The 25,507-nt window shown below is 42.1% G+C and overlaps 1 protein-coding gene across 1 annotated transcript in view; it reads right to left on the reverse strand.

Annotated features, from left to right (window-relative positions):
• Window positions 1-207: 207 nt before the first annotated feature.
• Window positions 208-25,507, reverse strand: part of kmt2a (lysine (K)-specific methyltransferase 2A) — a 34,685-nt gene continuing 9,385 nt past the window's right edge. Inside the window, exons 2-35 of the mRNA XM_048162096.1 lie at window positions 24,960-25,029; window positions 19,718-23,076; window positions 19,454-19,631; window positions 19,145-19,370; window positions 18,985-19,046; window positions 18,428-18,904; window positions 18,103-18,173; window positions 17,597-17,833; window positions 17,365-17,511; window positions 16,034-16,129; window positions 15,825-15,945; window positions 15,632-15,745; window positions 14,765-14,949; window positions 14,508-14,681; window positions 14,220-14,330; window positions 14,049-14,122; window positions 13,096-13,298; window positions 12,823-12,941; window positions 12,572-12,709; window positions 12,284-12,442; window positions 12,070-12,187; window positions 11,897-11,975; window positions 11,646-11,806; window positions 11,407-11,559; window positions 6,815-11,306; window positions 6,638-6,706; window positions 6,463-6,545; window positions 6,209-6,376; window positions 5,999-6,073; window positions 5,707-5,881; window positions 5,439-5,546; window positions 5,131-5,214; window positions 4,903-5,032; window positions 208-4,780 (exon numbers count right to left, since the gene is read on the reverse strand). Of these exons, the coding sequence (XP_048018053.1) occupies window positions 4,505-4,780; window positions 4,903-5,032; window positions 5,131-5,214; window positions 5,439-5,546; window positions 5,707-5,881; window positions 5,999-6,073; window positions 6,209-6,376; window positions 6,463-6,545; window positions 6,638-6,706; window positions 6,815-11,306; window positions 11,407-11,559; window positions 11,646-11,806; window positions 11,897-11,975; window positions 12,070-12,187; window positions 12,284-12,442; window positions 12,572-12,709; window positions 12,823-12,941; window positions 13,096-13,298; window positions 14,049-14,122; window positions 14,220-14,330; window positions 14,508-14,681; window positions 14,765-14,949; window positions 15,632-15,745; window positions 15,825-15,945; window positions 16,034-16,129; window positions 17,365-17,511; window positions 17,597-17,833; window positions 18,103-18,173; window positions 18,428-18,904; window positions 18,985-19,046; window positions 19,145-19,370; window positions 19,454-19,631; window positions 19,718-23,076; window positions 24,960-25,029 (12,492 nt within the window). The 3' untranslated portion in view covers window positions 208-4,504. The remainder of the gene's footprint in view (window positions 4,781-4,902; window positions 5,033-5,130; window positions 5,215-5,438; window positions 5,547-5,706; window positions 5,882-5,998; window positions 6,074-6,208; window positions 6,377-6,462; window positions 6,546-6,637; window positions 6,707-6,814; window positions 11,307-11,406; window positions 11,560-11,645; window positions 11,807-11,896; window positions 11,976-12,069; window positions 12,188-12,283; window positions 12,443-12,571; window positions 12,710-12,822; window positions 12,942-13,095; window positions 13,299-14,048; window positions 14,123-14,219; window positions 14,331-14,507; window positions 14,682-14,764; window positions 14,950-15,631; window positions 15,746-15,824; window positions 15,946-16,033; window positions 16,130-17,364; window positions 17,512-17,596; window positions 17,834-18,102; window positions 18,174-18,427; window positions 18,905-18,984; window positions 19,047-19,144; window positions 19,371-19,453; window positions 19,632-19,717; window positions 23,077-24,959; window positions 25,030-25,507) is intronic.

Genomic DNA, 25,507 nt, shown 5'->3' on the forward strand with positions numbered 1-25,507 from the left:
AAAAGGTTCTTTAGGTTACTAAATTGTTCTGCACTAAGAAAGAAAAATTGTTCTTCTGTGACACTGTTGCGAAAACCCCTTTTGGAACTTTTATTTCAAGAGTGTTCCATGTTGCCGCCACTTAATGTCCAGTATAAAATATGGGTCTTGATGCAAGACCAGAGAACTAGTAACAATTATGGAAAGGTTAAACAACAAGACATCCAGTTTGAGTAAACAAGACATGTTTATTATTTAAACTATCACTTAAATAAAAAAAGTGCATAGAAAATAAACATGATTAGAAACTTTCCTTTTTACAGTTGTTATGTACAATTTTTTCCTCATTATACATTCATCCTTAAGTAGTTTGTGGTTGAATATTTTAGATTAACAAATTTTCCTTCATTTTTCTGTAAAACGGTAAAACACTGATGGGGCAACTTGGAGAAAAAAAATAAGAAAAACCTTAAAACTGTCAGTCTCAACATCAACATGATCTCTCAAAGCTACAAGTGTTGGTAAGACAATGGAAAACTTGTGTTTTCCAAGAGGAACAAATTAAAATCTCTCCTTCTCAAGACCTCTCCGACTCGCTAAAGTACCTCCGATGGTCCGCAACTTATTTCTGTACAAAGTGAACCAAGTTAAAATTCCAAAAACAGGGAGCGCTGTCACCTGCTCTCAGAAGGAGCTTTACCTCAATGTACATCTAGAGATGCTTGCAGAAATAAATAAATAGAATGGTTACCATTACTCATTACAGAACATCACATAAGAAAAAGTACAACTTAAGATCCAATAGGAGAGAGAGGTATAGGTGACATGGCTGGGTTTAGGAAAGGACAATTTTTTTTCCTGATGTCCACAAACTGTTAAAAATATACAGAGTAAAATAAAGCCAACTACACCATCAAAAGCAAACAAAATATCAAGGCTTAAAAAGTTTACAACCACATTTTACATGAACTTGTTTCATAATATAAATACCGCTCCTTTCCAAATAAAGAAGTTAAAACAAATTAAAAGAAAAAGAAAAAAAAAGAAAAAAAAAAACTGCAATGCTCCATTGAGGGAACATACACAGGCACAGGAAAACTGGTACTTGATCTTGATATTAAAATGATGCACATTAGTTACTCTAAAGTTATCTGTAACACAAAAGCATTACAGATTATACACTGAACATTGCAATTAACCATTATGAAGCTGCGGTTTGCTACTGTAACTAAGTTTGTCTGTCCATTCCGTATATTGTGTAGATATTGAAATACAAGTTACTATTCATACACGTTTAGTTTATATATATATCCATGTATATTGTGTATACATATATACTGTTGATTATAATTACAGGAGAAGTGTGGTACCACTTGCGTGGTGTGGAGGAGTAAAGTCCAAGAAAACAGCAGAGCGTGTCTGCTTCTGAAACACTGACCGAACACTGTTACACCAGTTTATGGAGCATCTGAAGTTGTATTGATGTCTGTGCAGGAGTCTATTACAAAGCCCTTAGGATTAGTAACTGCATTACAAAAAAAAAAAAAAAAAAAAAAAATAGAATAATAAAATAAACATTTTATTTCGTTAGACTGAGCAATAGTTTCTGTAGAACCCTGCAAAGATTGCCATTGCTGTATAGTCCACCCATTTTATGAAATAAAAAGCTGTCCTGTATCTTCCCAGCCTTTCATGTTGGAAAATAAAAGTTTTTAAAAGAAAAAAGAAAAAATTCTAGAATACATTCAACAACGGCCTAGCTGCAGAGTTCAGCATGTCCCTGCTCCACAGGGGTGCCAGGGCGAGAGGAAAGTTGGGCAAGACCCCCAAGAATCCCTGAAAAAGATGGCTAAACCACAAATTCTGATCAATATAAACACGTATACAAATATGAGGCAGCAGCCAACAAATGCTCAATGTGAGGAAACGTACAGAACTCTGATCTTCAGTGCCATAGTCAAAAATTAAATTCTGGGAAAGGTCAAAATTATTGCAGCCTAGGTACAGAGAGGGCTGGAGGGGGGTCTGCAGTGGCCGAGGAAAAGAAAGAAAATAATAAAATTTTATTAGAGTTAAACTTACAAGGCAATGACACAAAAGAACTGGCCTTAAAAATGGCTCACTAAGGAAGCCACGGTTGCACAAAGCAGCTTTGTCTAGAGGTATGTACAGATCCCAAGTCGTTCTGCAATACCCACATACTCGTGCTACAGCATCCCTTTGAAAAACATAACTTTACATGAAAAATAAAACAAGAGTCAAACGTCAAGTGGAATCTGTTTGTGCCCTAGTTAAAACGGTTTTGAACGTTTCTCCATAGTCTGGAGATCCTCAGCTCACTGTCCAATCAAGTTCTAACACAAATACATGCAAAAACTAAAACAACCAGAGAAATTTACAGAGAAGGCACCAACTCTTGATCTGAAAGATGGAAGAACCATGGAAGAACAATCCACAGAACATCCACAACAATAATGAAGCCACATCTGTCTCAGCCTTATTCGAATAGGGGTCAAACAAAACTTGAGCCCTGAAAAGGGCACAGATGGGGACAGGTGTTGAAGGTGACTACATTTAAAAGAGAAAGAGATGATACGAGCAAATAATGTGCATTGACTGAATGGCTGGCTGGAGCTTCCATGCAGTGCCAAGGCAACATGTGTTGAAGAAGACTGGGAAGAAGACTAATCTTCAGTGCACAAGATCGTGAGGAAACAAGAGCCCTCCGCCATCTCCTCCTCCATATATATAGTGCTTTAGAAGTAGTTTTAAATGGGATAGCCTCTGTGGCAATTCCTTGCATTACACCAATCTCTAAGAAAATATTTTGATATAACAAAATATATGGAATAAACTTTGGGACTTGTCAGTTGCTAGAATGCTAGAGAAGGATTTCATGCATCTTTTTGAGATTTTCTCCAAGTTTAGAAAATGCAAAGAGGGCCTTTTAGGGGAAGATGGGCTATTCTTGCATGTAATTTTAAGGCTGGCACTAAGAAAGGAGAGTTATATCAAACCGATCTGCACTTTGAAAAGCTCACTAAACCTAAACACCTGTTTGAAATGATATTTGAAATGTCCATGCTTGACTTGGGTTCACAACGAGAGCCTCTGGTGGACCGCACTCTGTGGGAACAGTAACTGCTTCAGTCTTTGGAACAGAAAGAAACATTCGGGCTACAAAAAAATAAAACCCAACTAAAAAAAAATCTTTTAGAAGACAGCACTATAAAAATGTCTGGACAAAGCATTAGTGTTGTAAATCTATTATTTCCTACAAAAATGTTGATAAAATAAATACAATGTTTTATTAAAAATATAAATACCATTGTTAAGTGCTATTTACCAATGAGTGCTTTTTTTTAGTCATTTGTATAGAAAAATATACATATTCACATATTCAACGAATGATATTTCTGTCAGCGACAAGACAGAACAAAAATAGTCAAGTTTTAAACTGCCTCAAAAAAACATGATATTATAATTTCATGCACAACTATGGGCCTAGGGAGGGAAAAAATACTCCCTATTGGTGAGAGACAAATAAACTGGTAATAGCATTTGGACTCTGAACTAAAATCAATTAAATCCTACAAGGTTTCATGAGAAGCCTTGGAACATACAAATTATACTTTTTTTTGCAATACATTGCAATTAAGCTACTTTCTCTCTGAATTACTATAAAAATGTATAGTAAATAAAAGCATGTTATTCCCCCCCAGACCTCAGAAATTGCTCTGGTCCATTGGCTGTCAGTCCACCAGGATCTCAACCCAGCCAGCCCTTACAGCTCCCAAGCTCTTTGCTGGCCTATTTTTCATATCTCAAACAAGTTTCTTTCAACCATTGACAAAAAGACCATTTACCATCTTGTCTTTCTAATGACCATTATTCCAGGGACCACTGCTCCCCCTAGTGTTTCCCCTCATCATCTCTCCTCTGAGATATTTACAGTGTCTTTCATACAGAGAATCAGGCCCAGCTTGGCAAGGATGACCATGTATGCTCTGAAGGCTTCAATGTACATTCAAAAAGGGAGAGATGTCTAAACAGGTCAGGCTAAAAAAAGGATTATGTATCGTCAATCTAAAAACATTAAATCTTTCCCTTCCAAAATTGCACTTTGGTGTAGAATGGAACGAAGTGGCATTTTTTCAGTAATTTGTCACACTCAAAAAGTAAGGGCAGGCCAGACTCGACTTACAAATTTAAAACCGTTCACAATATCCTTCTTTGAAAAAACGAAACAGTAAAATAAAAGATCATATACAAAAGTTAAAAATAAGGGGGCACTAATCTCTTAAATTGGGCATTAATAAAGGGGACATAAGGGCAATCTTCGCCATTGCGACTCCTGTCAATTGTCTTTTCTAAAAATCAAACAACTTAAGAGGCACAATACCATTAACCTTCTGATAACCTGAGCCTGCTTCAGTAAAAAAAAAACATTTAAAAATGTCTTTTCCCTGGCAAGTATACACTCTTGATAGCATTTCACAGACAGCATTAGCTTGTGAGTTCACTTTCAATTGAGGAACTTGCGACACTTCTTTGCCCCGCAGTTGCAAGGCAGCTTATTGCCTGGTTCTTCGATGGGGAACTTGTAATCGTATGTGAGCTCCTCGCCTCTATAGATTTTGCGCATGGCGAAAATGACAATGTGCTTCTGACCGTCAACATTGACCACACGGGAGTAGCAGTTGGGCTCGCAGGAGTGGTTAATGAAACGGGCCGCATTGCCGTGGATGGTGGCATCAACCACCTCGTAGTCATCGATACGAAACATGTAGCAGCCAATGCCCTGAGTACAAGCAAAAAAGAATTTAAAAAAAAGAAAAAAAGAAGACAAATCCATTAAGAACACTGGTGCAGTTTTGTTTTAAATGCCTTGCACTAATAGACCACCAAGTATTAGATTTCTACCTTGCCATCATAGTACTTCTCCCGCTTGTCAGTGAGGACAGAGCGAATGACATTGCCAGAATACTCAATGACCATCTCTCCAGCATCAATGTTCTTCCTGCAGAACAGACCTCTGCCGTGTATGGCTGATCTGTGAACAAAACACAGGATGAATAAGATGGTATGCAACAAAGATGCATGTTTGTTTTTAATTCAACCATTTTTGGTTTAAATAAAAAGTGTATATACCTGTAGACACCCACAGCTTCCCTGGATGCTTTCTTCAAGTGCCTGAACCTCATAGGCAGTGGCAAGTCCATGCTGGTGGCCCGTCTGTGAAAACACCAGGTGTTATGATGATTTTTTGCACAGTTTTGAATCTCTCCTTTGTCTGACACACCCATTTCATGTCTTGTGAGTCTACTAATGAGCTGATGATCTGAATCATGCGTGTTTGATTAAGGAGACATGCAAAATGTGCAGTGTTGGGGGGGTCTCCAGGGACCACTGATCCATAACTGAAAAGAGGTTACAACAAGGTCAGTAAGGTGGCTCACCGTGCCGACTTCTGCTGCATCTCCTCCTCATCTTCCTCCTGGGGGTTGTATACAGGAGGCTGACGGTGTTTGGAAGCCAGGAAATTAAACATGTCCAGAACTGATCGCCTGAAAAATTATGAATTCAAGCAGAAGAAAGTCAATTAGAGATTTCACATTCACAACAGTTCTTTACAGAATTACTTATTATACATTTTCTATTGTGGAAAGGTTTAAGATTCTCAGTGATTGAAAAAAATAAACCAACCACCCTGGCCATGACAAATACCTGTGGTACACCTCAGCACGGGCAGATCCATGAGGGTTGACAGGAGGATCTTCTGGCTTCTCAGGTTTATGGAAGCGGAACCTGTAATTTCGGCAATGTCTAGCTCCATACAACTGCTCCAGTAAAAACACTACAGCATCATGAACAACACCCAGCATCTTCAACCCATTCACTCCTGAAAAAGAAAAAATATGTGAAAAAAATGTGAAATACAGGATGTGTTTGCCAAACTAAAAATAAGTAAAACAAAATAAGTATAATGTTTACAATTAATGCTCTAATATGTTTTTACCATCAAATGAAAGTGCCTTGAGTCTAGCATTGGACCGGGCTTCTTGCACTTTATCTGTCAGGGACTTCCAGGCCTCTGAAACGAAATAGGAAATGTGAAACAAGAAATGAATATCACAGAAGACTGACTGTAATTATCACACAAATAAACATTATATTTCATATCAGGTCAAAACTTTGCATTATACTTTATTATCTAGATCTCACTTACCCTCAATACTTTCACAGCGGATTTGAAATCCGTCATCACTGCAGATTTCAAATATGAGCCCTTTTTTGGGCTTGTAGTCAAGAGAGGAGTCTCTCCCACTGTCCCTCTGATCAGGTGTTTCCACTGAGAATGAGTTAGATCCTTTCCCATCACCTTTACTAGGTAAACCTACAAAAAAATGTGACAAAAAATTATCTGTAACCACTGCAACATTTAACAGAGAGATGGACAGAAAGACCTGCCATTTTACCCACCTGCATTCTTTGGTTTCTCATCATGTGTATCCATGGTTTTTTGTTTAAGAGCAGAGGAATCAGCTGTCATAGTGGAAGAGTCACTGTGAACGGAAAAAAGTAAAATAGTTTAATTACATAGGATACATCCAAGTAAATTGAAAATTTAAGATTGATATTTATAATAATTGTTTACCTCTTTTTTGAACCTGTTTCATTTGACTGGCCTGTATCCATTGGCTCAGGTGATGAAAGTTCCTGGTCGCTACAAAACAAACAAACAAACAAAAAACTCATTTTAGCATGTTTCAACTTTTGTTCTTTTTTTAAACCAACAATAAGGAAGATACATTACAAAATGTCAGACTCTTACCCTGGAAAATATGATAATTGGATTGCAGATGTATCAACAGTTGGTGTATCTGACTGAAGTCCTTTGTGTTTCTTTCCACTGCTCTTATCTGGGCTTGGTCGAGGTCTTTTGGCCTTTTGCTTTCCTTTCCCAACAGCTGTGGAGGCTGCTCCAGCAGATAACTTTGAGGATTGTTGCTGATGTGGTGGTCGAGAGATTGGAGAGGTTCGTGAGCTCTGAGTGAGAACGCCAACAACATGACCTTTGTTCAGGTCTTGAGCAATGGGATTAGGCGCAAGAGCCACTTGACCAGCTGAACTGACATTTGGGTCAAGGGATTTATCTGCCAGGACTCGACTGACTTGGTGCTGGAGATGAACACTGCCCTCTTTCTCCACCTGCTGGTTGACAGACATGCTTATGCTTTGGTTTGGGGGAAAAACACAGATGCTACTTGCAATGGAGGTCTGGGCAGGATTAGTAAGATGAGACATCATGGGGGTTCCTGAATGAAGAACCATCTGTTGCTCTGGAAGGCTCAGGTTATGAGGGTTGATAATGAGGCTATTTATAGGTCGTGTGATCTCAGTTGAGCTGATGAGGCCTGGAGCGCTCAGCGCTACGGAGCTCGCTCCCAAAAAGTTTCCAGGTGCACTGGGAGGCACCGACACCACATTCAAAACTGACTGACTTGGGTTGAGCCCCGACACAGTACATGGGAGTAGGTGAGTTGAGGAATCATGTCCCAATATGCCAGGCTGAGTTGTGGTTGAAATAGGCATGGGCTGTGGAAGGAGAGTAGGCTCCAAGTACATTACCCCTTGCTTTGGACGTTTTATGATGTTAGGAATTTTTCTATGAGGTGTGGCAGTTGCAGTTATAGTCCCCAGTTCCATCAGGCCTGTCTGAGCAGGGATTCCTGCAGCAATTTGTGAAGGTGTCAAGTTTATCATAATATTGGGCCCAACATCGGAAGGAGCAAGCGTGGGCTGAGTTTTTGGACGAGCCTGTTTCTTGCTCTTGTGACTCTGAAGACGAGAAATTAAGCGTTTCTTGCCATGTCCAGAGGGGAGCATAGTCGGAGCTGGGGTGATAGATGAAGCACTAGATACCATAGCAACACTAGGGGCATGATCATGCCTATGACCTGCTTCTGTCACACCAATCTGGGGATCATGCGAAGGGACTCCTATGATGAGGCTTGATGTAGTGCTAGGAATGACTGGCTGGAAACCTGTCTGAGTGGTGCCTGTGAATGCATGGATTTGTGAGTGATGAGGTACAGGCACTAAACCTTTGCTGCCAGCAGGAAAAATGGATTGAGAGGTGGAAATGCCACCACTGAGGCCTGTCAATACAGGGGCACTAGTGTTCATGACACCTGTTGCACTAACAGATGGTGCAATCTGGATCTTTTGGGTTACACCATTGGGAAGGGTTTGAAATACATAGAGTGGCTGCAGATGTTGGTTTAGCACTATCAGCTTCTCTGGACCAGGCTTCAATTGAGAGGCGGTAGCTTGAACAGCAGAGCTTGCAATTGGAGTGGGACCTGAGCTAACGGTAGCAGCAGGGATGAACTTCTGACTCTGGAGAGGCAAGGTGGGTGAGCTGGGAAGACCTGGTGTGCTAGTAGTTCTCGTCAGATCTCGGTTCCCCGTCTCTCCCACAGGTTCTGCTCCAGGACTTGTTATATGGTCGCCATCAATGCGTGCAGGAATGAAGTGTTCTGGAGTCATGTGACCTTCCGGAACCTGGGAATCGGTACATCTCTCCTGTGGGCTCTTGCTGGATACAGTGGATCCTGTTCTCTGTTTCTTCCCACTTTTCTCGACTCCTGATTCCTCTGTGGCCAAAGCCAGCATGGTACGGTCAGAGCTCTCCGAGATCAATGAGCTGTGATTTTGATTATTTACGGTGGGACTTCGAGTTGTTAACACAGAGAGGTCTGAGGGCAACTCAAGAGGAAGACCATATGACTCTTCTACAGCAATGGAGGTGTTCACCCCACTCTCGCCAGGTTCAGCACTGGCCAGTGGCTGAGTGAAATCTTCAAAAAGCATGTCCTTTCTTTGGTTAACATCCACCCCATAACTCTCATCTAAAGAGAATGGTTCAGCAGAAGGAGCTTCTGTCTGCTGTCCCAAAGACTGCATTGAAGGAGTATTGAGCACAAACTCCATAATATCAGAAGGCAGGATGTTACCACAGTCATCACTGTTGTTGTTATCAGAGTCAGACTTGAGGAGATCCGTGGTGAGTGCCAACTGAGTTTCAAGGGGGTCTTGTCCTTGTGTTTTCACACTCCCTAATGGATGACAGTTATCCTTCTGATTTTTACGACTTTCGCGACTGTTACCACTTGTGTTATTTTCTGCCTCCTTCCCTGAGTCAATGTTTGATTTCTCTGTCCTGCTTTCTCTACCCTTCCTTTTTGTTGAACTTTTGTGTGTGGACGAAGTAGTAGCTGTAGTTGTGCTGCTAGTGCTTATACTAACGTCACTCTCAGAACCATCGTCCACACCATCCAGCTGGCCAATTTGTTGCAGCTCCAAATTCTTGGTAGCTGTTGATACCTCATCACTGTCGTCTTCATGTTCCTTTGCCTGGTCCCTCAAGAACCTGTGGATCTGCGACCCTCTTCCCAAACACTGATCAATACCTGCAATAGACGGAAGACCAGAGTTGGGGTTGATTATGGTGCGTGTGAAGTTGTAGTAATACGTGTCCTTATTTGAACCAATTCCTCCTTCTTCATCTTCTCCACTGTCCGCAGAAGATGATGTGCTCATATCATCTGCCCCATCGACTTGTCCTTCAGCTGATCGCTTGCTGCTCCCAGTCCGCTTCTTCATGGAGATTTCACCACTTCTGTAGAAGGGTATGTCTTCCTCACCATATGATCGGACACCGTAGAAAGGGGTTAGCCCAAAGAACATGTTCGATCGAGCACGAGCACTCCGCCTTGGGTATCTGCGTTTTGCTGACCCCGCCGAACCATCACTATCCTCCTCGTGGTGCTTATCGATGCTGCCTTCGTCCTCTAAATTATTGTCCTCCCCATCATCAGCACACTGGTGGTCCATTAGGTGCTCCTCAGGATCATCTGGGTGGATATGGCTGTCTGATTCTGAGCTTTCAGAACTTGCAGATGGGGAGAAAACCATTGCTCGGGAGGACCTTCTTTGGGGGCCCTGGTTGCTAGGGGTAACAGAAGTGTACGTGTTTGTGTTAGGAGATATGCTGACAGCTTTGGTACCATTAGGATCCATTTTCTGAGACAATAGAGGCAGCCTCTCAGTTTGTTTCTTCACCACTGGAGTAACTTCCTTGCTTGATTTAGGGTGTACCTGTGGTGGCCTATTACCTCTCTCGCCCCCTGCTTTCGGCTGAATAGCATCCATGGTTGAACTATGCTTCTTCTCGAGGCTAAATCTCTCTTTGGACTTTAATGGCTTCTCCACTTCCTTCTGATCAAATTTATTAACTTCCACTGTGCCAGATCCTGTGTTGCTGCTCAGTGCTGTGTCTTTATTGCTACTATTATGAGGAGGTGGACCCTGACCTTGTGTTTTAACATTACTGCTTTTAGAGTTGCTGTTGAGAACTGGGTTTCGGTTCTGAGGAGTCTCTTTTCTTTCTTTTGAAACATCCCTGCTCATATTCATTTTGACTTTGGAGTGTTTTTCTTTGGTGCTAGAGGTTCCATGACTAGCAGTGATGGCAGCACTTGCCTGGAAGCTACGCTTTATTTCTTCCTCTCCCACCTTGGCACCAGATGACCAGAGAGGCTTCATTGCCGCTGCCGCAGCTGGGCCAGAAGTATAGTCATGAGACTTTCTATTCCCACTTTTGCTGTAAACCGGCTGCAGAGACCCAGTCTTTCCTGAGTCTTTTGATGCAGCCATTGATGTCACATTTCCTTCCTTGATTGGATTAGCTTTGTCTTTTGGAAGGGTGGCGAGTGGATGACTGGACATAAAAGTGGCTCCGGCTGGAAGGTCAGTATCTTTTGCGGTTTGTTTCCCTTTCTCGGTTTTTAAACTGCCACTTCCTCTCTGATGTCCTGTCAAAACTGCAGTTCCAAGAGGTGGTGACACTTGACTTATGCTGGCTGGTTGAGATGACTTCAAACTCTCACCATCAGACTGCTTTTTGGATGCTTCTCTATTACCATCTATTCTTTCGGTGAAACCAAAACCGGGTCGACGCTGTGCTCCACTGTTTACTGAATTTGCCTCTCGATAGTGAGATCTTTCTCCAGATGGTGCTCTTTCTTTCCCTATGTCCCTGGTTAAAGGTTCCTTAGAGGTTGAGGACAGGCAAGGGGCAGATGAATTGCCTGTCTGACTGGATACTGTGCCTCCCTGTGGAGACGAGGAAAGCTTTTGCCTAGGTTGTTGAGTGAAGATGGAGGAAGTGCTGTGTCGACGAGATCCAATGCTTCGAAGACTGGAGTTCAGCAGAGGGTCTCCCACAGTCACAATCTCATGGGCTGAACTACCAAAACCATCTAAAGGGGGGAAAATACATTGAACAACATTAAAAACAAAAACAAAAAAAAATTATCTCAAAGAAAACAAAGCAATATAAATACTATATATAACTCCTACCTGGGGAGGGAAGTGGTCTGGTCGAGGGAGAACGATGACATGGTGGGTAGCTGGGGTGTCTGTTCCTAAAATAAACCCTTTGTTTTGGTGTGGAAGGCACATTCGATGGTTTTATGGAATCTGTGGGTCCAGGCAAAGCAGAGTCCAGTTCAGCTGAAATATTTTATAATGATTGATCAGTTTTTAAAAGGTTAGCAAAATGTCTCAATGAGGACCAAAATACATCTAAATCTACTTACCTGAAACAGGTGGAGGACTATGAGCAACTGTGTGGTTTTCCTCTTGAGCTACTGTGTCGTTATTGATAGTTTCTGTCATAGTGGGGCGGCACACTAAAATTCTACATTTATAAACACATCGCTTACGGGCATCTAGAGTGCTCCAGTAGACCCTTGAGCATCTGTGTAAAAAAAAAAAAAAACAAGCGGTCATTTCATTTTATATCTAGTTATGTTTACTGAAAGACAAAACTGTAATTTCAAAGACTTACTGGTATCCCACAGGAAACAGCTTCCTCTCACAATCTGACAGTTCAGTTAACATACCAAGACAGTCAATGGTCATAGACCCTGAACCAAAAAAAAAAAAATTACATTTAATTTTGATATAGAGTGTGTTGTTTATTACTTGTCAATGGCAAGCACCCTGCAAAGACATACATACCTATCATCATGTGGATATTATCTGGTTCAAGTCCATTAACAAACTTTCTTCTCAGACTGATTCCCTCAAAGTCCACAAGGACCCTACGAGTCACTTCAAAGCCCGACTCTGGCACCACCTTTAAAAAAGGTTTATTATTAATAATAAATTCAACAATTCACAACAAAATATACAAAAACATAACTTGCTTACCGATGCATGCATCATTCCTTACCTCGCCCTTTATAAGATCTCTGTGATGCTGACAATAAACCTTCTTGTCCTCTAAAAAGGCACACTGCTGCTGACGTGCACACATGAAATGGTAGTTGTTGGTACAGGAGGTCAGACAACAGCTCACCGTGGCTCCGGGTTTGTGACAATGCTCACATTGCTGAAAAAGCAAAGCATAATGCAATTTATTTTGGGTGGGGAATGACTTGTTGCCTATAGTCTTATTAGTAGGCTTATTCGGCAACTGTAACTCAATCTAAGCCAGGTGTCGTGTTTGTTCATTGTGTACCAGCTGTTTGCCTCGGCCGACTGCCATATGGACATTTTTGAGAGCACCGTCAACATCCTCAAACACCTCTGCTGACCACAGTGCACAGTTCACATGGGCCCACTCATTCTGGCCAATATAAAGCAGTCTACCACAGTCCTAGAAAACAGATTACCCAACAATGTCTTACAAATCAAACATGACTGAAATAGAGAATAATTATAAATCCATATCTGTACATGCTAATGCATTCTTTTTGTTTGATTACTCACATTTGTGTTCTCATCTCCATAATTCAGACAAAGCGAACACTGTCTGTTGTCACCAACACCAGGAGGGGGAATCACAGGGCTGTCTTCAGGGCTATGTCTGAAGATAAAAAGAAATATTCCTGTGTAACTTATCTACATACACTTTAACTCTGTTTGTAAAGAAAAATTATCAGAATGCAAAAGAATATAGTTATTTAACTCCTAACACAATGTACCATACCAGTAGTTCCTTTACAGGTTAGTTTTTATAGGGTTTTAAAGCAACTTTCTCACCATGGATAAGCAAGGGTGGTGGAGGAGGTGGTGTGGGGGCCATTGGGGAGTTGGGTTCTCCAGGGGCTTTAGGATGGGGAGCTGGGATGATCTTTTTCATGAGCACAGGCTGCTCAGCCCTGGCTATCTCCTCCCTCTCCTGCCACTGGGCATAGTTGTGATCCAAAGAAGGGGGTAGCACAGCATTGGGAAGCAGTCCACTACTGCAAAGATACACTGTCTTGTTAGTCATGTCTTTGTTACACAACAATGTTTAATTACCTAACATATGGACAAATGTATGCTTATACAGTACCATTTTAAAGTTTTCAATGTCACATAACCATTCAGATATTTTAATACATTGAATTGGTGCTCAACGGTAGTGAGGAGGAAAATATGCATTAGAAAAAAAGTGCCAATGGCCAAATCGCAGTACAAAAAAGAATGACTAAAAGCTGATAGCATAATTGAAAATGTAAACAATATAAACATTGTTCTCTTTAAAGACCCTGTATTCAAGATCAGGCATGCATACACAGACAGACACACACACACACACAAAAAACTTTGCACTGCTCTTAATAATTCATGGTAACAAATGAAGTATACAAACAAGCAAACCAAATGCCAACCACAAGACTTGTCAAAGCACCCATGTGAAATGTGACACTGCCTGTCGACCTCAAACAATGGAACTAGACTATACAGGGTGCATTCCCTATGGAAAGGTGATATTTCTGCTCTAGAGGAGAGCAAAGAATAGACAGACACTCAACGGTGAGTTTGTTCTCGATGCTCATACACTAGCTTAACTGGTCCCACTATTCACAATCAAACTAAACATAGCTTGTTCCTGAATTTAGTTCTGAAATTTGTTTCTGACCAAAGAATGTAAATAGCATGATTCAAAGTCCAAATTAAAACAAACAAATAAATTGAAACAAATCATTCGATTCACGGGAAGGACTCACTTAGAAGAGACTTTGCACGTCTCCCAGAATTTGGACTCCTTCACCTTGTACCATGGAAAAATCCGCTCCATTTGCTGTAACAAATAACAGTGACAGTGCCATTAGAAACAATAATTTAGGACTGCAAGATGTTCCATTGTCAGAATTGTGTGTCGTCCAGCTTTTCCTCACCCTGATAAAAAAGGACTTAAGCATGCTGTTGGCTTTTCTGCTCTCTAGCTGACCTCCGTCTGAATTGAAGGCTGTCTGGATGATTTTCACAATGTCATCACTGAACTCCAACTGAAAGAGAGGAGCAGAAAATGACACCTGGCTCTCATGTATTTGACCGGCATATGAACCCTGCTGCATTAGAAGCTCAAAAGGCAGCAGGTAATCTTTCAAAGAAGAATAGAAACATAAAAGCTACCATTTTTGCTTTAAACTGTTTCAAAGAAGGACATATTTAAAAACTCTTACCACTGTTTTATAGCGTCCAGAATCCATTTTCTTCTCCACAGACTCCAAATCGAGCGGCGAATCAATTGGTGGAGAGACCTCCGTCAGCACAGGGGGGTCAGGGCCCTCTGGGGAACGGCGTGAGGGAAGGCTCTCTTCTGTCTCTGGGTTCAACTCAGGTGGCTTCATAACCGCCTGAGACAAAGAAGATAGTGCCATTACTTTGGTGTTGAAAATATAGCTGGTGAAAACTTCCAGGACTTGAGATGGCAATTCACCTGTCTGTAGCGAAGCAAGTGTGTGGATGTGCGGGAGTTGAGCAGGGAAGTGAGAACTTGCCGCATGGACTTCTGAATTTCTTTCTCTAAGACGGCCCGCCACTCAGCAGGATTAGGCTCAGTGCAGTTTGTGCAGGTGTAGACCACACTCTCAGGCAGGTTAGACAAGAGCTCATACATATCATCTAAATATGTAAAGGGAAAGATTGCTTAAATAGAGTTGCATTACAGAAGCATCCAAAATCTAGAATGCTACCTTATCTTTAATAACCATAGCCATGTTAGAACTGACCAGATGCAAACACTACCATTCAAAATTTTGTGGTCGGTAAGACTGTTGAATTTTTTTGAAAGAAGTCTCCATAAGGCTGCATGTATTTGACCAAAACTACACTAAACAGTAATATTGTGAGAAATTATCAATTTCAAATAGCTGTAAATAGTCCTATATTCTAAAATGTAACTTATTCCTGTGATGTTAAAGCTGAATTTTCAGCATCATTGATTCAGACTTCCGTGTCACAAAATTTTAATATGTTGATTTGGTGGTCAAGAAGCATTTCTTATTATAAATGTTGAAAACAGTTGCTTAATATTTTTGTGAAAACAGTGAAACTTTATTTCAGGACTCTTTGATGAATAGACAGTTTAAAAGAACAGCATTTATTTGAAATTAAAATGTTTTGTAACATTATAAATGTCTTTATTCTAACTTTTGATTAATTTAATTGATTAAACGTTTGTACAGTAGTAATTGTAAATTTTGTAATTTGTAATTTAAATCAACCAACTTTTATTAGTTAAAAGGTCATGGTGCCCTGTAATGCCTCAAGACATAAGAGATGTGGAGAAAAACAGTTAATTCACCGGTTAAACTTTCACAGTTGGCATGGACCCAGCAATCACACTTTCTGCACTTCATCATTTTGCTATCACAGTCATCGTCATCATAGCACTTATTACAGAGTGGGCAGAAGTTGCCTGGAAGAAAAACATGGATTACATAGTTTAGTGATAGTTTAGAAACATACAATAAACATCCAGGATGTAGAGCACTGACCTTTAGCTAAGAGTTTGGCACAGTCATGACACAAAGAGAAATCATGTGACCACTGGGCATCCCAGGCCTTCCCTGGTTTGGTGGCTCCACAACTCTTACAGCACACACACTTGGTGCAAATCTGTGGCAGAAGGAAAAATAATTATGGGGGAATGTAGCAAAAATACAGCAGATGTTACAGACATCTAGGATTGAGAGTGTCTAAGTACCCAGACTCTTTTCTTCTTGGTGGGTCTGGTAGGGTGGTTGGGTCCCAGGCACTCAGGGTGATAGCTGTTTCGGCACTTGTCACACTCCAGTAGCTGCTATATGATGGAAAGGATAAAAATTTTAATTTTAATTCTGGTATTGAGCGTTTGTCATTTTTGAAGGTTTTGGGAGTGGCTAGGGGCTTTTAGAGAGAAAAAAAACTTGGAAGTTGCTTAGTCGGTTATTAAATGTACCAAAAGGAAATGATAATTCCAGAGAGCTGACAAGTATTTGCCTTTCATAAGGAGGTATTTTTCATTAGAACATACCATTGTTGATCCAAGCGGACTCATGCTTTGAATATTAAACTTTTCCATTTATCTTTAACCATTACATCAGAATGTGCTACAGAAAGTGCCTCCCTCTGTTCCAATGATGTCTTCCTTTAAAAATCACTTCTATTGGAAACACTTTACTATTTAATCAAAAATACAGATAAGGTGTGCACATCCCACCTTAATTCGGCTCAGGTGCAGGACAACAAAATAACAATAATAGAAAAAAAGAAGCATGATGTCCGCATATTGAAAATAACAGCATTGTGCCTGATGAAGACCTGACGGTCGAAATGTTGCATTATCAATAGTGAGTTTGGAGTGGTTAGTTCATAAAGAGATCGTAAAACTAATCCATATGAATTGAGTGGTTTAGTCCAAATTTTCTGAAGAGAATCGATCGCTTTATATGATGAACATTTAATTTAGGCTTGATTGATCAGCGAACATAAACAGAAGCTCAACCACACCCGCTTGACATGCGAGAACAAACCTCTTGCGGAAGCTCAAACGTGCTGCGAAACACTTAAGAATGAACCTTTACCCAAACTGATGTGTGAGTTGATGAATGTTTATATGTGAATATAAGCCTAAATTAAATCTGTTTATCATATAAAGTGATTATGTCTCTTCAGAAAATTTGGACTAAACAACTCAATTCTTACGGATCAGTTTTACAATCTCTATGAACGTTTTGAGGCATCAAAGTGGTAGTTGTGTAGCAGTCTATGGAGGGACAGAAAGCTCTCAGATTTCATCAAAAAGATCTTCATATGCGTTACGAAGATGAATGAAAGTTGGAACAACATGAAGAAGAGTAATTAATGACAGAATTTTCCTTTTTGGGTGAACTATCCCTTTAAAACATGAAAATACCTGCAATTGAGTTACTTGCATAGTAATTATTCTATTGGTTTCCCTTATTTACATTTTCCCCCCATTTTTTTCTGAGCATTTCTGCAGAGATTTCTGGAATCTATATCATGACAGAAATGTAACAGAATAGAAAGTCTTACTTTTGTTTTCTGATAATTCCTGCCACAGACATGGCAAAAGCGGCATCGACGACAACACCAGTTCTCCCACTGTTCCTCATGGGGGCGTTCTGTCTCCCCCAAGCAGAAGAGGTGGAAGGGTTCACAGCACACCTGGCAGAAAACAAACTGAAGACGACAAACCATAAGAACACATCTCAATTTTTTCCCCTTCAATTCATAAGACAAGAATTACAAACAAAAGACAGCCCACCTCTACATTACCACTGCTGGCACAAAGAAAGCACACCACCGGTGGGGTGATTGGCACAGAGGTGAGAATGCTGAGCCCACCCATTTCCCACACATTCTCAATGTCATAGTCCTCCTTGAAATCTACTCTGATTCGATGCACTCCATCGCAGGGCGCTTTCTGCTTGGCGGTGCCCCCAGTCGAAGGAGTGCTCTGGGAGTTTAAAGTACTGTTGTCAGGTTTGTGTATCTGTTTCTCCTGTAAACAATCACATTTACATTACATTGGTGCATATGCAAGACGCTTTTACTCAAAGTGACTTACAGTGTATTCAAGGTACATTTTGTCAGTATGTGCATTCCATGGGAATTGAGCCTGTGACCTTGGCATCATTTGTGCTATGAGCCTCAGAAATATCAACATTAAAAAGAATATCAACCAATATTCATAGGTGAAGAGGCAAGAGACAATGGAAACCGTTTATGGCATAATAAAATAATACAAAGCTGCCTGCAAGATCTGCTTACCTTTTCTTTTGGTTTAGGCTTGAGTGGTTGAACACATCGAGAGGTCTGCTTCTTTAGCTTTGCTTCGGATGCTAAAAGATGACATGACCATAAAACAAAAAAATTAAGGCTATGTTTTAGTCAGAGTGTCCAATCCTGCTCATGGAGGGACATCTTCCTGCAAAATTTAGCTACAACAGACCTGTCTGGAAATTTCTGGTGATCCTAAAGACCTCAGGTGTTTAATTATTGCTGGAGCTAAACTCGGCTAGAAGACTGCCCTCCAGGAACAGGATTGGACACCCCTGTGTTAAGTTAGCAACAGTAAATCTCCTCATCTATTTACCTGTGTCTGCTGCAGAGCTGGGTTGACTTTGTTGCTGAGATTTCTTCTTGGGTTCAGAGGGCTGGGACTTTGCAAGACCTTCCTTTTTTGCTGGCATTTGGCTTTGCTGCTGCAAGGACTGCTGGGACTGTGCTGGTGGGGAAGATGGGTCAGCGTGCAGGGAGGTGGGTGAAGAACTGGGCTGCTGCTTCCGTTCCTTTCTAAAGGCTGAGCTCAAAGGGGTCTGAGAATGCTTGGGGTCATCAGAAGCACTAGAGAGCAGAAGGTCCTTTGGGGAGGAAGCTGGTGAAGATGGTGTTGAAGACTGTGTCTGCTTTTGTTTGTCCTCTCCCTGTGCAGGTGGTGGAGTTTCACTCTTCTTACGGGGAGGGTCATCCTTTGGAGGAACGGCTGGCTTGGGGCTTGATTCAGAACACTGGGATTTGTGATGGGAATCCTTTTTTTCAGTCAATTTATTCCTCCTCTTGTCCTTTTTACCTGAAGTTAATGCAAACGGACAATTAATTGAAATATAAGAGCATCTCTGGCTTATAATAAGGTATTCTCAGAAAACTGACCTTTTGCCTGCTTCTGAAGAAACTTTGACGGCATCCACTGCAAGTTCTGACACTTCCGTACTCTGTGATGACACAAGCACAAAGGTTTAAGGGCAATTTTAATGAGCAAAGGTTCTGAAACCCCCAATTTATTATATTTATAACAACATTTCACACTTACTTGCAACACTGCTTTTTAATATTGCGCCCCCCAAATTTGGGCTTATCCAAGCAGTTGGTGCAGACCCCACAGTCATTTGGGACTTGGCAGCCTGGACACTGCCCGCAGCGTCGAGAGCGCCGGCCCTTCCTGGGTGGGGCCTCATGGACCGTTTTCTGCCTTGTTACTGGCTTAATAGGAGGTGTGGGTGGCTCCGCCTCCTCTGATCCCGCCACTGATGATTTGTCTATTTAAGTATACAATTTAAGATTTAAAAACAATGCCACTTTTTTTTTAACAAAATCAAACAAGTTCTAAGATTTTTCTCACCATCATTTCCCATGGAAGACAAGATCTTTTCTCTCTCCTCCCATGGCAAGGCACTAAGGGTAGGCATATCATCTGGGAACACAGCACGATTGCGACCCAGAGCTACAGCTGCACGACGACACACATGCTTAATGCGTGGACCACGGACTGACGTCTCAGAGGAGTCACTTTCTTGACCCTGCACAGGACAAACAAATGGAAATGGCCTTCAATAACTTAGGAACATTTTCCAAAGAAAAGGGGACAACAAAAGACAGGACATACCGGTAATTTAGGTTGATCACCAGGTTGTACCCCTCTCTTCTCTAACTTATTGAGCTGAGCTTTAGCTTTTTTCAGCAGTCCTGCAACGCGCCTGTCTGTGACTGGCTGTTTCTCAGCACGAGCTAACACAGAGCCCAGTGATGTGGTTGTAGGGGGTTTTCCCATCTGCCCCGCTTGGGTAAGAGCACTCAATTTCTCCTTGATCTTCTCCCTCTCTACCCCCTCCGCTTCAGTACTCTTCTCTGAAGGTCTGCCTTTTTTGGCCAGACGACCCTTAGATGACAAGGCCCCAACAGGTTGAACTGCTGCTGAGTCGCTTGGGGAGGCCTCTGCACCAGAGTCAACTGTGACTGACTTCTTTCGACCAGGTGTCCTTTTTTGTGTGAGAGATTCTTCAATGTCCCTGGCCTCCACCGCAAAGAGGCTGGATGTAGAATTGGGGGAAGCCTCTGACGGAAAGCTTTTCCCTCTTTTATCCCAATCTTTCCTTCCATCTCTTTTATTTTCCTTTTCACGATCTCTACTCTTCTCCGTCTCCCTGTCCTTCTCCTTTGTACCTGTGTCTCTAGTAGCAGAAACACTCCGTTCCCTTCCAGCTTTTCCAGTACCCCCACCTGATCCTTGAGGACTGGGGGTAAAAAGAGGGAAGAGCTGTGAAGATGAAGCAGAACTCCCACTCACACCAAGACCTCCTGCTGCTCGCCGCCCATCTGAAACTCCATGGCTTGTAAGACCAATGGAGCCTGAGGGGAAGCCGCTGAAAGAAGCTTGATTTAAGGCACTGGGAGCAAGTGCACTGACTGCAACTCCAGGCAATGGGCTGGAATTTCCAGTCACGCTTATGGGAACAGAACTGCTAATCATGGATTGTTCAGAGGCCTTCCCTGTTTGAACTCCTGACTGACTGCTCCTGGTAGTCATAGAGTGTGAAGGTGACCTGGGTTGTCCACGTGAGAACCTAGACCCCTTTCTCTTTTTGTTTGATGTTGGTGAGACCTGAAGGGGAGACAGAGAACCAGGGCTGCTCCCTGAGGAAGATGGGAGGGTGACAGACTCAAATATACGGGAATGAGCTGGACTTGGAGTGAAGAAAGGGGGACGTAGTAGGGGGCTGCGCTTTTGGAGTGGCGTTTCAATCCGTGATGAGGGATGCTGGTGGTGATTGTGGTGAGGATGATGATGCAGGGGGGAGAAAAGTCTGGCACCTGTACCAGATGCACCACCAGGTGCTGGGAATCCTCCTGGTGCAACGCCACCTCCACCAGGCCCTGGTGGCATGAGACCCACATCTTCAGCAGTCAGTGGAGGAGGACGAAAGTTGTCGAAAGTGGGTTTGCGGATAAGGCCCTCTTTTGCATACTTAGCAGAGGAGAAGTACTTATTTTCTGCACATGACAAAGACGTCCAGCGGAAAGTGGGCTCTCGTAGTATGGAGCGACGTTTGTCATGAGAGCTGGAAAGTATTGGAGGGGTGGGCAGAAAAGGGGCAATGGAATGTGACATCATCCATGGAGAGTGGGAGTGATGCTCAGATGCATTGGATGAAGCTGCCTGGGGAGGTTGAGAAGGGCTGAGAAGAGGAGGCGGTGGTGGGGAAGAGGACAACGATGCAGTGGAAGAGGCTTGCTGAGATCCAGCTTGTGAAACCCCTGTGGCTGGGCTGATGATGACCTGTTTCCTTCCACCAATCAGGCTGCCCCGACCACGTGCCACTAAAGCACCCCTCCTATGACTCTGAGCTTTGCGACCCCGTCTGTTGTGCTCCATCAATACTACATGTTCTGGCTCCGGCTCTGATGGTGGTGAGGGTGGGTGTGAGGTGTGGTGCATGCTGGCCTCCGTCTCTCCCTGTGAGGCAGGGGAATGATCGCCCTCTTCCGAAAGGGCCTGGGTGCCCTCAGAGGCCTGGGAATCACAGGAGGAGTCATCAAGACTAGGACTGCTGGATCGAGATGACTCGCCAGAAGAGAGCTGAGAGGAATGCTGTGAAACAGCGCTGGAGCCACAGGATGCAGCACTGCTACTGAAGCGCCCGTTGCTAGTGCTATTGTTGCAGCTGCTGTTAAGGAGACTAGCTGCAATGGCAGTGGCACTGCCAGTTGGGACAGGAGGTGGGGGAGGAGGGAGAGAGTCAACAGCAGGCCCTGCCCCGGGTGTGGCAGTGGTTCCACTTGTGACGGGAGCTGTGGAAACAAGAGCTGGGGAGGATGATGCTATGGGTTGAGGAGCTGGGGCAGAAGCTGCTGTGTCCAATCTAGCAATTTTCATGTGTGTTGGTGGAGTACTGAAACTGCCCTCATCCTCGATAAACCGCTTTGGAGTCTTGATGATGCGCAAGGACACAGTGCTCACAACAGGCATGATAAACTGCCTGATGTTTGTTAGCTGCGTTCGCCTCCTGTGCTTCCCACCCTCAGGATTGGCAGTTCCCTGGGTGCCAATAGCTTCTTTTGCCAATAGTTTCTTCTTCTGGGCCCCCTTCTTTGCCCGCTGCAGTAGCTGCTTTGCAATAGTGGCATCAGTGCGTTTGGAGGGAGGAACGACCCGCACAGGTTTGATATGGCGAGGGCTCTGACGTAACCCTAACGGCCTCCCGGGTTTAGTTGGGGTCACTGGGTTGACTGTTGTAGAAGAGTCTTGGGGATCTGGGCTAGTGCATTCATCAGCAGGATGAGAAGCCCTGAGCTTAAGATCATGTGGAGTGCAGGCACCCAAGTCTTGTTCCCGACGAACCCTGAAGGCCTTATGTTTAGCAGTCCCAGATGCTGTGGTGGACATCTCCTGGACCGAGGAGGCGTTAGCAGCCTGAGCAGCAGCGGCAGCAGCTTCAGCTTTGAGGCGCTCGGCAGAAGGCGGCCTGCCCCGCTTCCGTCTTTGCACACCAGGAACTGGGACACTCTTCTTCACAATGGCCTTCAGCTTAGACTTCAAGGGGCTCAGTTTGACATCCCGCAGTCTTTTCAGTTTGGTCACCTTGGACTCTCGGCTGATTTTGTGAAGCTTAGCCTCAGATCCCTGATGATGCCCAGACCCAAGCAGAGTTTGCCTTTTTTCCTTGTCTTCGTCCTCCACACCGTCCTTGCAATGTGGAGGACTGGAGCTGCACTCCAACGCTGCGTCATTACCATCTTTAGGCAGTGCATGGCCACTCTGTTGCCAGCTCCTCTGGCTGGCAGAAGCAGGAGGGCGGCCTCTTTTTTTTTCTCCAGTGCCAGGAGGCCTCCCTGGTGGTCGTTTTACTTTCTCTGTAGGAGCTGTGGCGACCGGCAAAGAAGCTGTCTCAATACCAGTGCCAAACCTCTGTGCAGCCAGTGCCCTAGGAGGACGTCCTCTGGGCTTCTTTTCCGGTGTGACAGGACCTGACAGAAAGAGAAACACGCCATTAACAAGCACTACATTTATTCATGCTTAAATGCATCCCAATTACAATTGAGCAAAATATAAATCACGATGCATTTGGAAATATCTCAATCAATCCATGAATCGAGTTTAATTGATTTATTCTCCCAGCCCTATTATGAATGGCCGTGAGCAATTTACTTTTGCTTTCGAATTAGCAGCAACTCAGGGGTGGCATTTGCTTGAATGGTGGGTTCATGATTAGTCTTAATGAAAAACACAACAACAAAACAGTATAATGACAAGGTTGCTTATATTAATCATAGAACTTTTATTAACAAAAATAAGCACTGCATACACCATGCTATAGGCCTAATATAAAATAACAAATAACTTAAAGTTTAAACAAAAAACACTGTGGAACCAAATAAATAAGAAATGAATATGAACTCGGTTATATTAAACGTAGAACATTTATTAACAAAACAAATGACAGTTTGGAGAAACCGCATACACTATGCTGATCTGTGCTGCGACTGTCGTTAGGCTCACGGTGAATTGAGCAAATGTGTTCAGTTTTTAACTTTAGTGTCTGTTCTCCAACTGAACTAAATGATTTTTATTACTAAAACGACAGTGGGGGGCAGTGCCATGGTGGGCAAGTGATGTAATCGCTGTGTGGCTGAACCAAGGTTATTATAGTTTTGCTTTTTTAAATTAGTTTTTATATTAATATCGTTTTCAATTTTGCTTTAAATTTAAGTTTAGTTTTAGTTAGTTTCATGAATGGTTTTGTTAGTTTTAGTTTAGTTTTTATTTTGCAAACACATTTCTATTTAGTTTTTATTTTATTTAGTTTCAGTTATAGTTTTAGTAATTATAGTTTAGCAGCTAACAGAACACTTCCAGTGTCGACCAAAAAAAGCAAAGCAAGACATTTATTTTCAGCAAAATGTAATGTTTGCACAGCTTACAGTTAACTCTTGATAAAAATAAGGGTTTGAGATGCAAAACAGAACCAAACAAATGCACCTTAAATTTACATAATACATGATGAACATGCATATGAACAAACATACATATTAAAGATTGAAACTTTTTGAGTTTGAGTGTATGTGTTGAATATTAATTTAGCAAAAACAGACTAATACAATCTTAAAGGTTTCAAATGTGCATGAGAACTACTAGCACCCTCGTTGACTTTATCATTACCGATGGTAGTCTTCCTTTCCGAATCTTTCGCCATTGTATTCTTCACGATGGTTGGTTTGCAAATGTACTTTAAGGTTTGTGGGATTTTTTACCTTAATTTCAACACCACAAAGTGTATTATTCAGCGTGACAATGCATTTGCTTTTTCCTGTTTCGGAATTAAATTCGAAATAGTCCCAAACAGGGCTCTGTCGTTTCCTACCCCCTGCCATCATTCATGTCTGTCGTATTTATCAGTTAACTGATGTTGCTATCAGCCTCAGCTAACCTCACATGCATAAAGCGCCACCTACAGGTAAATGTATTATACAGCCTAATTGGTTTTAAACTAAACCACATCAGATTTTCCACCACGGGATGAGAACTTATTAATTACTAAAACGAATACTTATTTTTGATCATTATTATTTTATTTCAGTTAGTTTTTCAATAACTTTTGCTAGTTTCGTTTAGTTTTAGTTTTTCATTTATTATGAATTTTACATTTTATTTCAGTTAACGAAAATGTTTTTTAACTGATAGTTTTAGTCTTAGTTTCAGTTTTCGTTTACGAAATTAACCTTGGGCTGAACACCATGTAACACAGACTATTGCAGCAAGCCCAGTCCCAATTAAAGTTTTTCAATCAAAATTATTTTACAACACACTTGGAGAAAGAATACACAATTAAGAGATGTAAGTGATACTTTACCTATTAACGTCCTTCCTGGGCTGTGTATTCTTCTGTTGTCACTGACTGTGGTAAAGCCTCCAAATTCCTCCTAAAAAGAAAAACAGGCGAGACTCAGGTTGGTTCGGGGGTGTCAGTTTATGTGATTTAACCCAAAGAGATTTTGTTTTTTCTAAATTTGTGTTCACAAAACCAAAGTGGCTATTGTCTAAAGAGTCATTCAGTTGCTACATTCCCATCACATGACTGAGAAAATGCTGAGGCCAAGAGATCACTCATTAAAGGGTTAGTTCACCCCAAAATGAAAATTCTGTCATTGATTACTCACCCTCATGACGTTCAAAACCTGCAAGTCTTTCGTTCATCTTGGGAACACAATTGAAGATCTTTTTGATGAAATCTGACAGCATCCTGTGCTTCCATAGACTGCCTTTGCAACTTGATCTTTGACGCTTCAAAAAAAGTCTTTGCTACCTTTCTGGGCCTTGAAAAGAGAAATGACGTTGCCCCCTACGTGTGGTTCAGATAAGTCTTGGATTTCATCAAAAATAGCTTTGTGTTCGGAAGAT

Source organism: Megalobrama amblycephala, linkage group LG16 (assembly GCF_018812025.1).
Source record: "Megalobrama amblycephala isolate DHTTF-2021 linkage group LG16, ASM1881202v1, whole genome shotgun sequence".
Taxonomy (NCBI): domain Eukaryota; kingdom Metazoa; phylum Chordata; class Actinopteri; order Cypriniformes; family Xenocyprididae; genus Megalobrama; species Megalobrama amblycephala.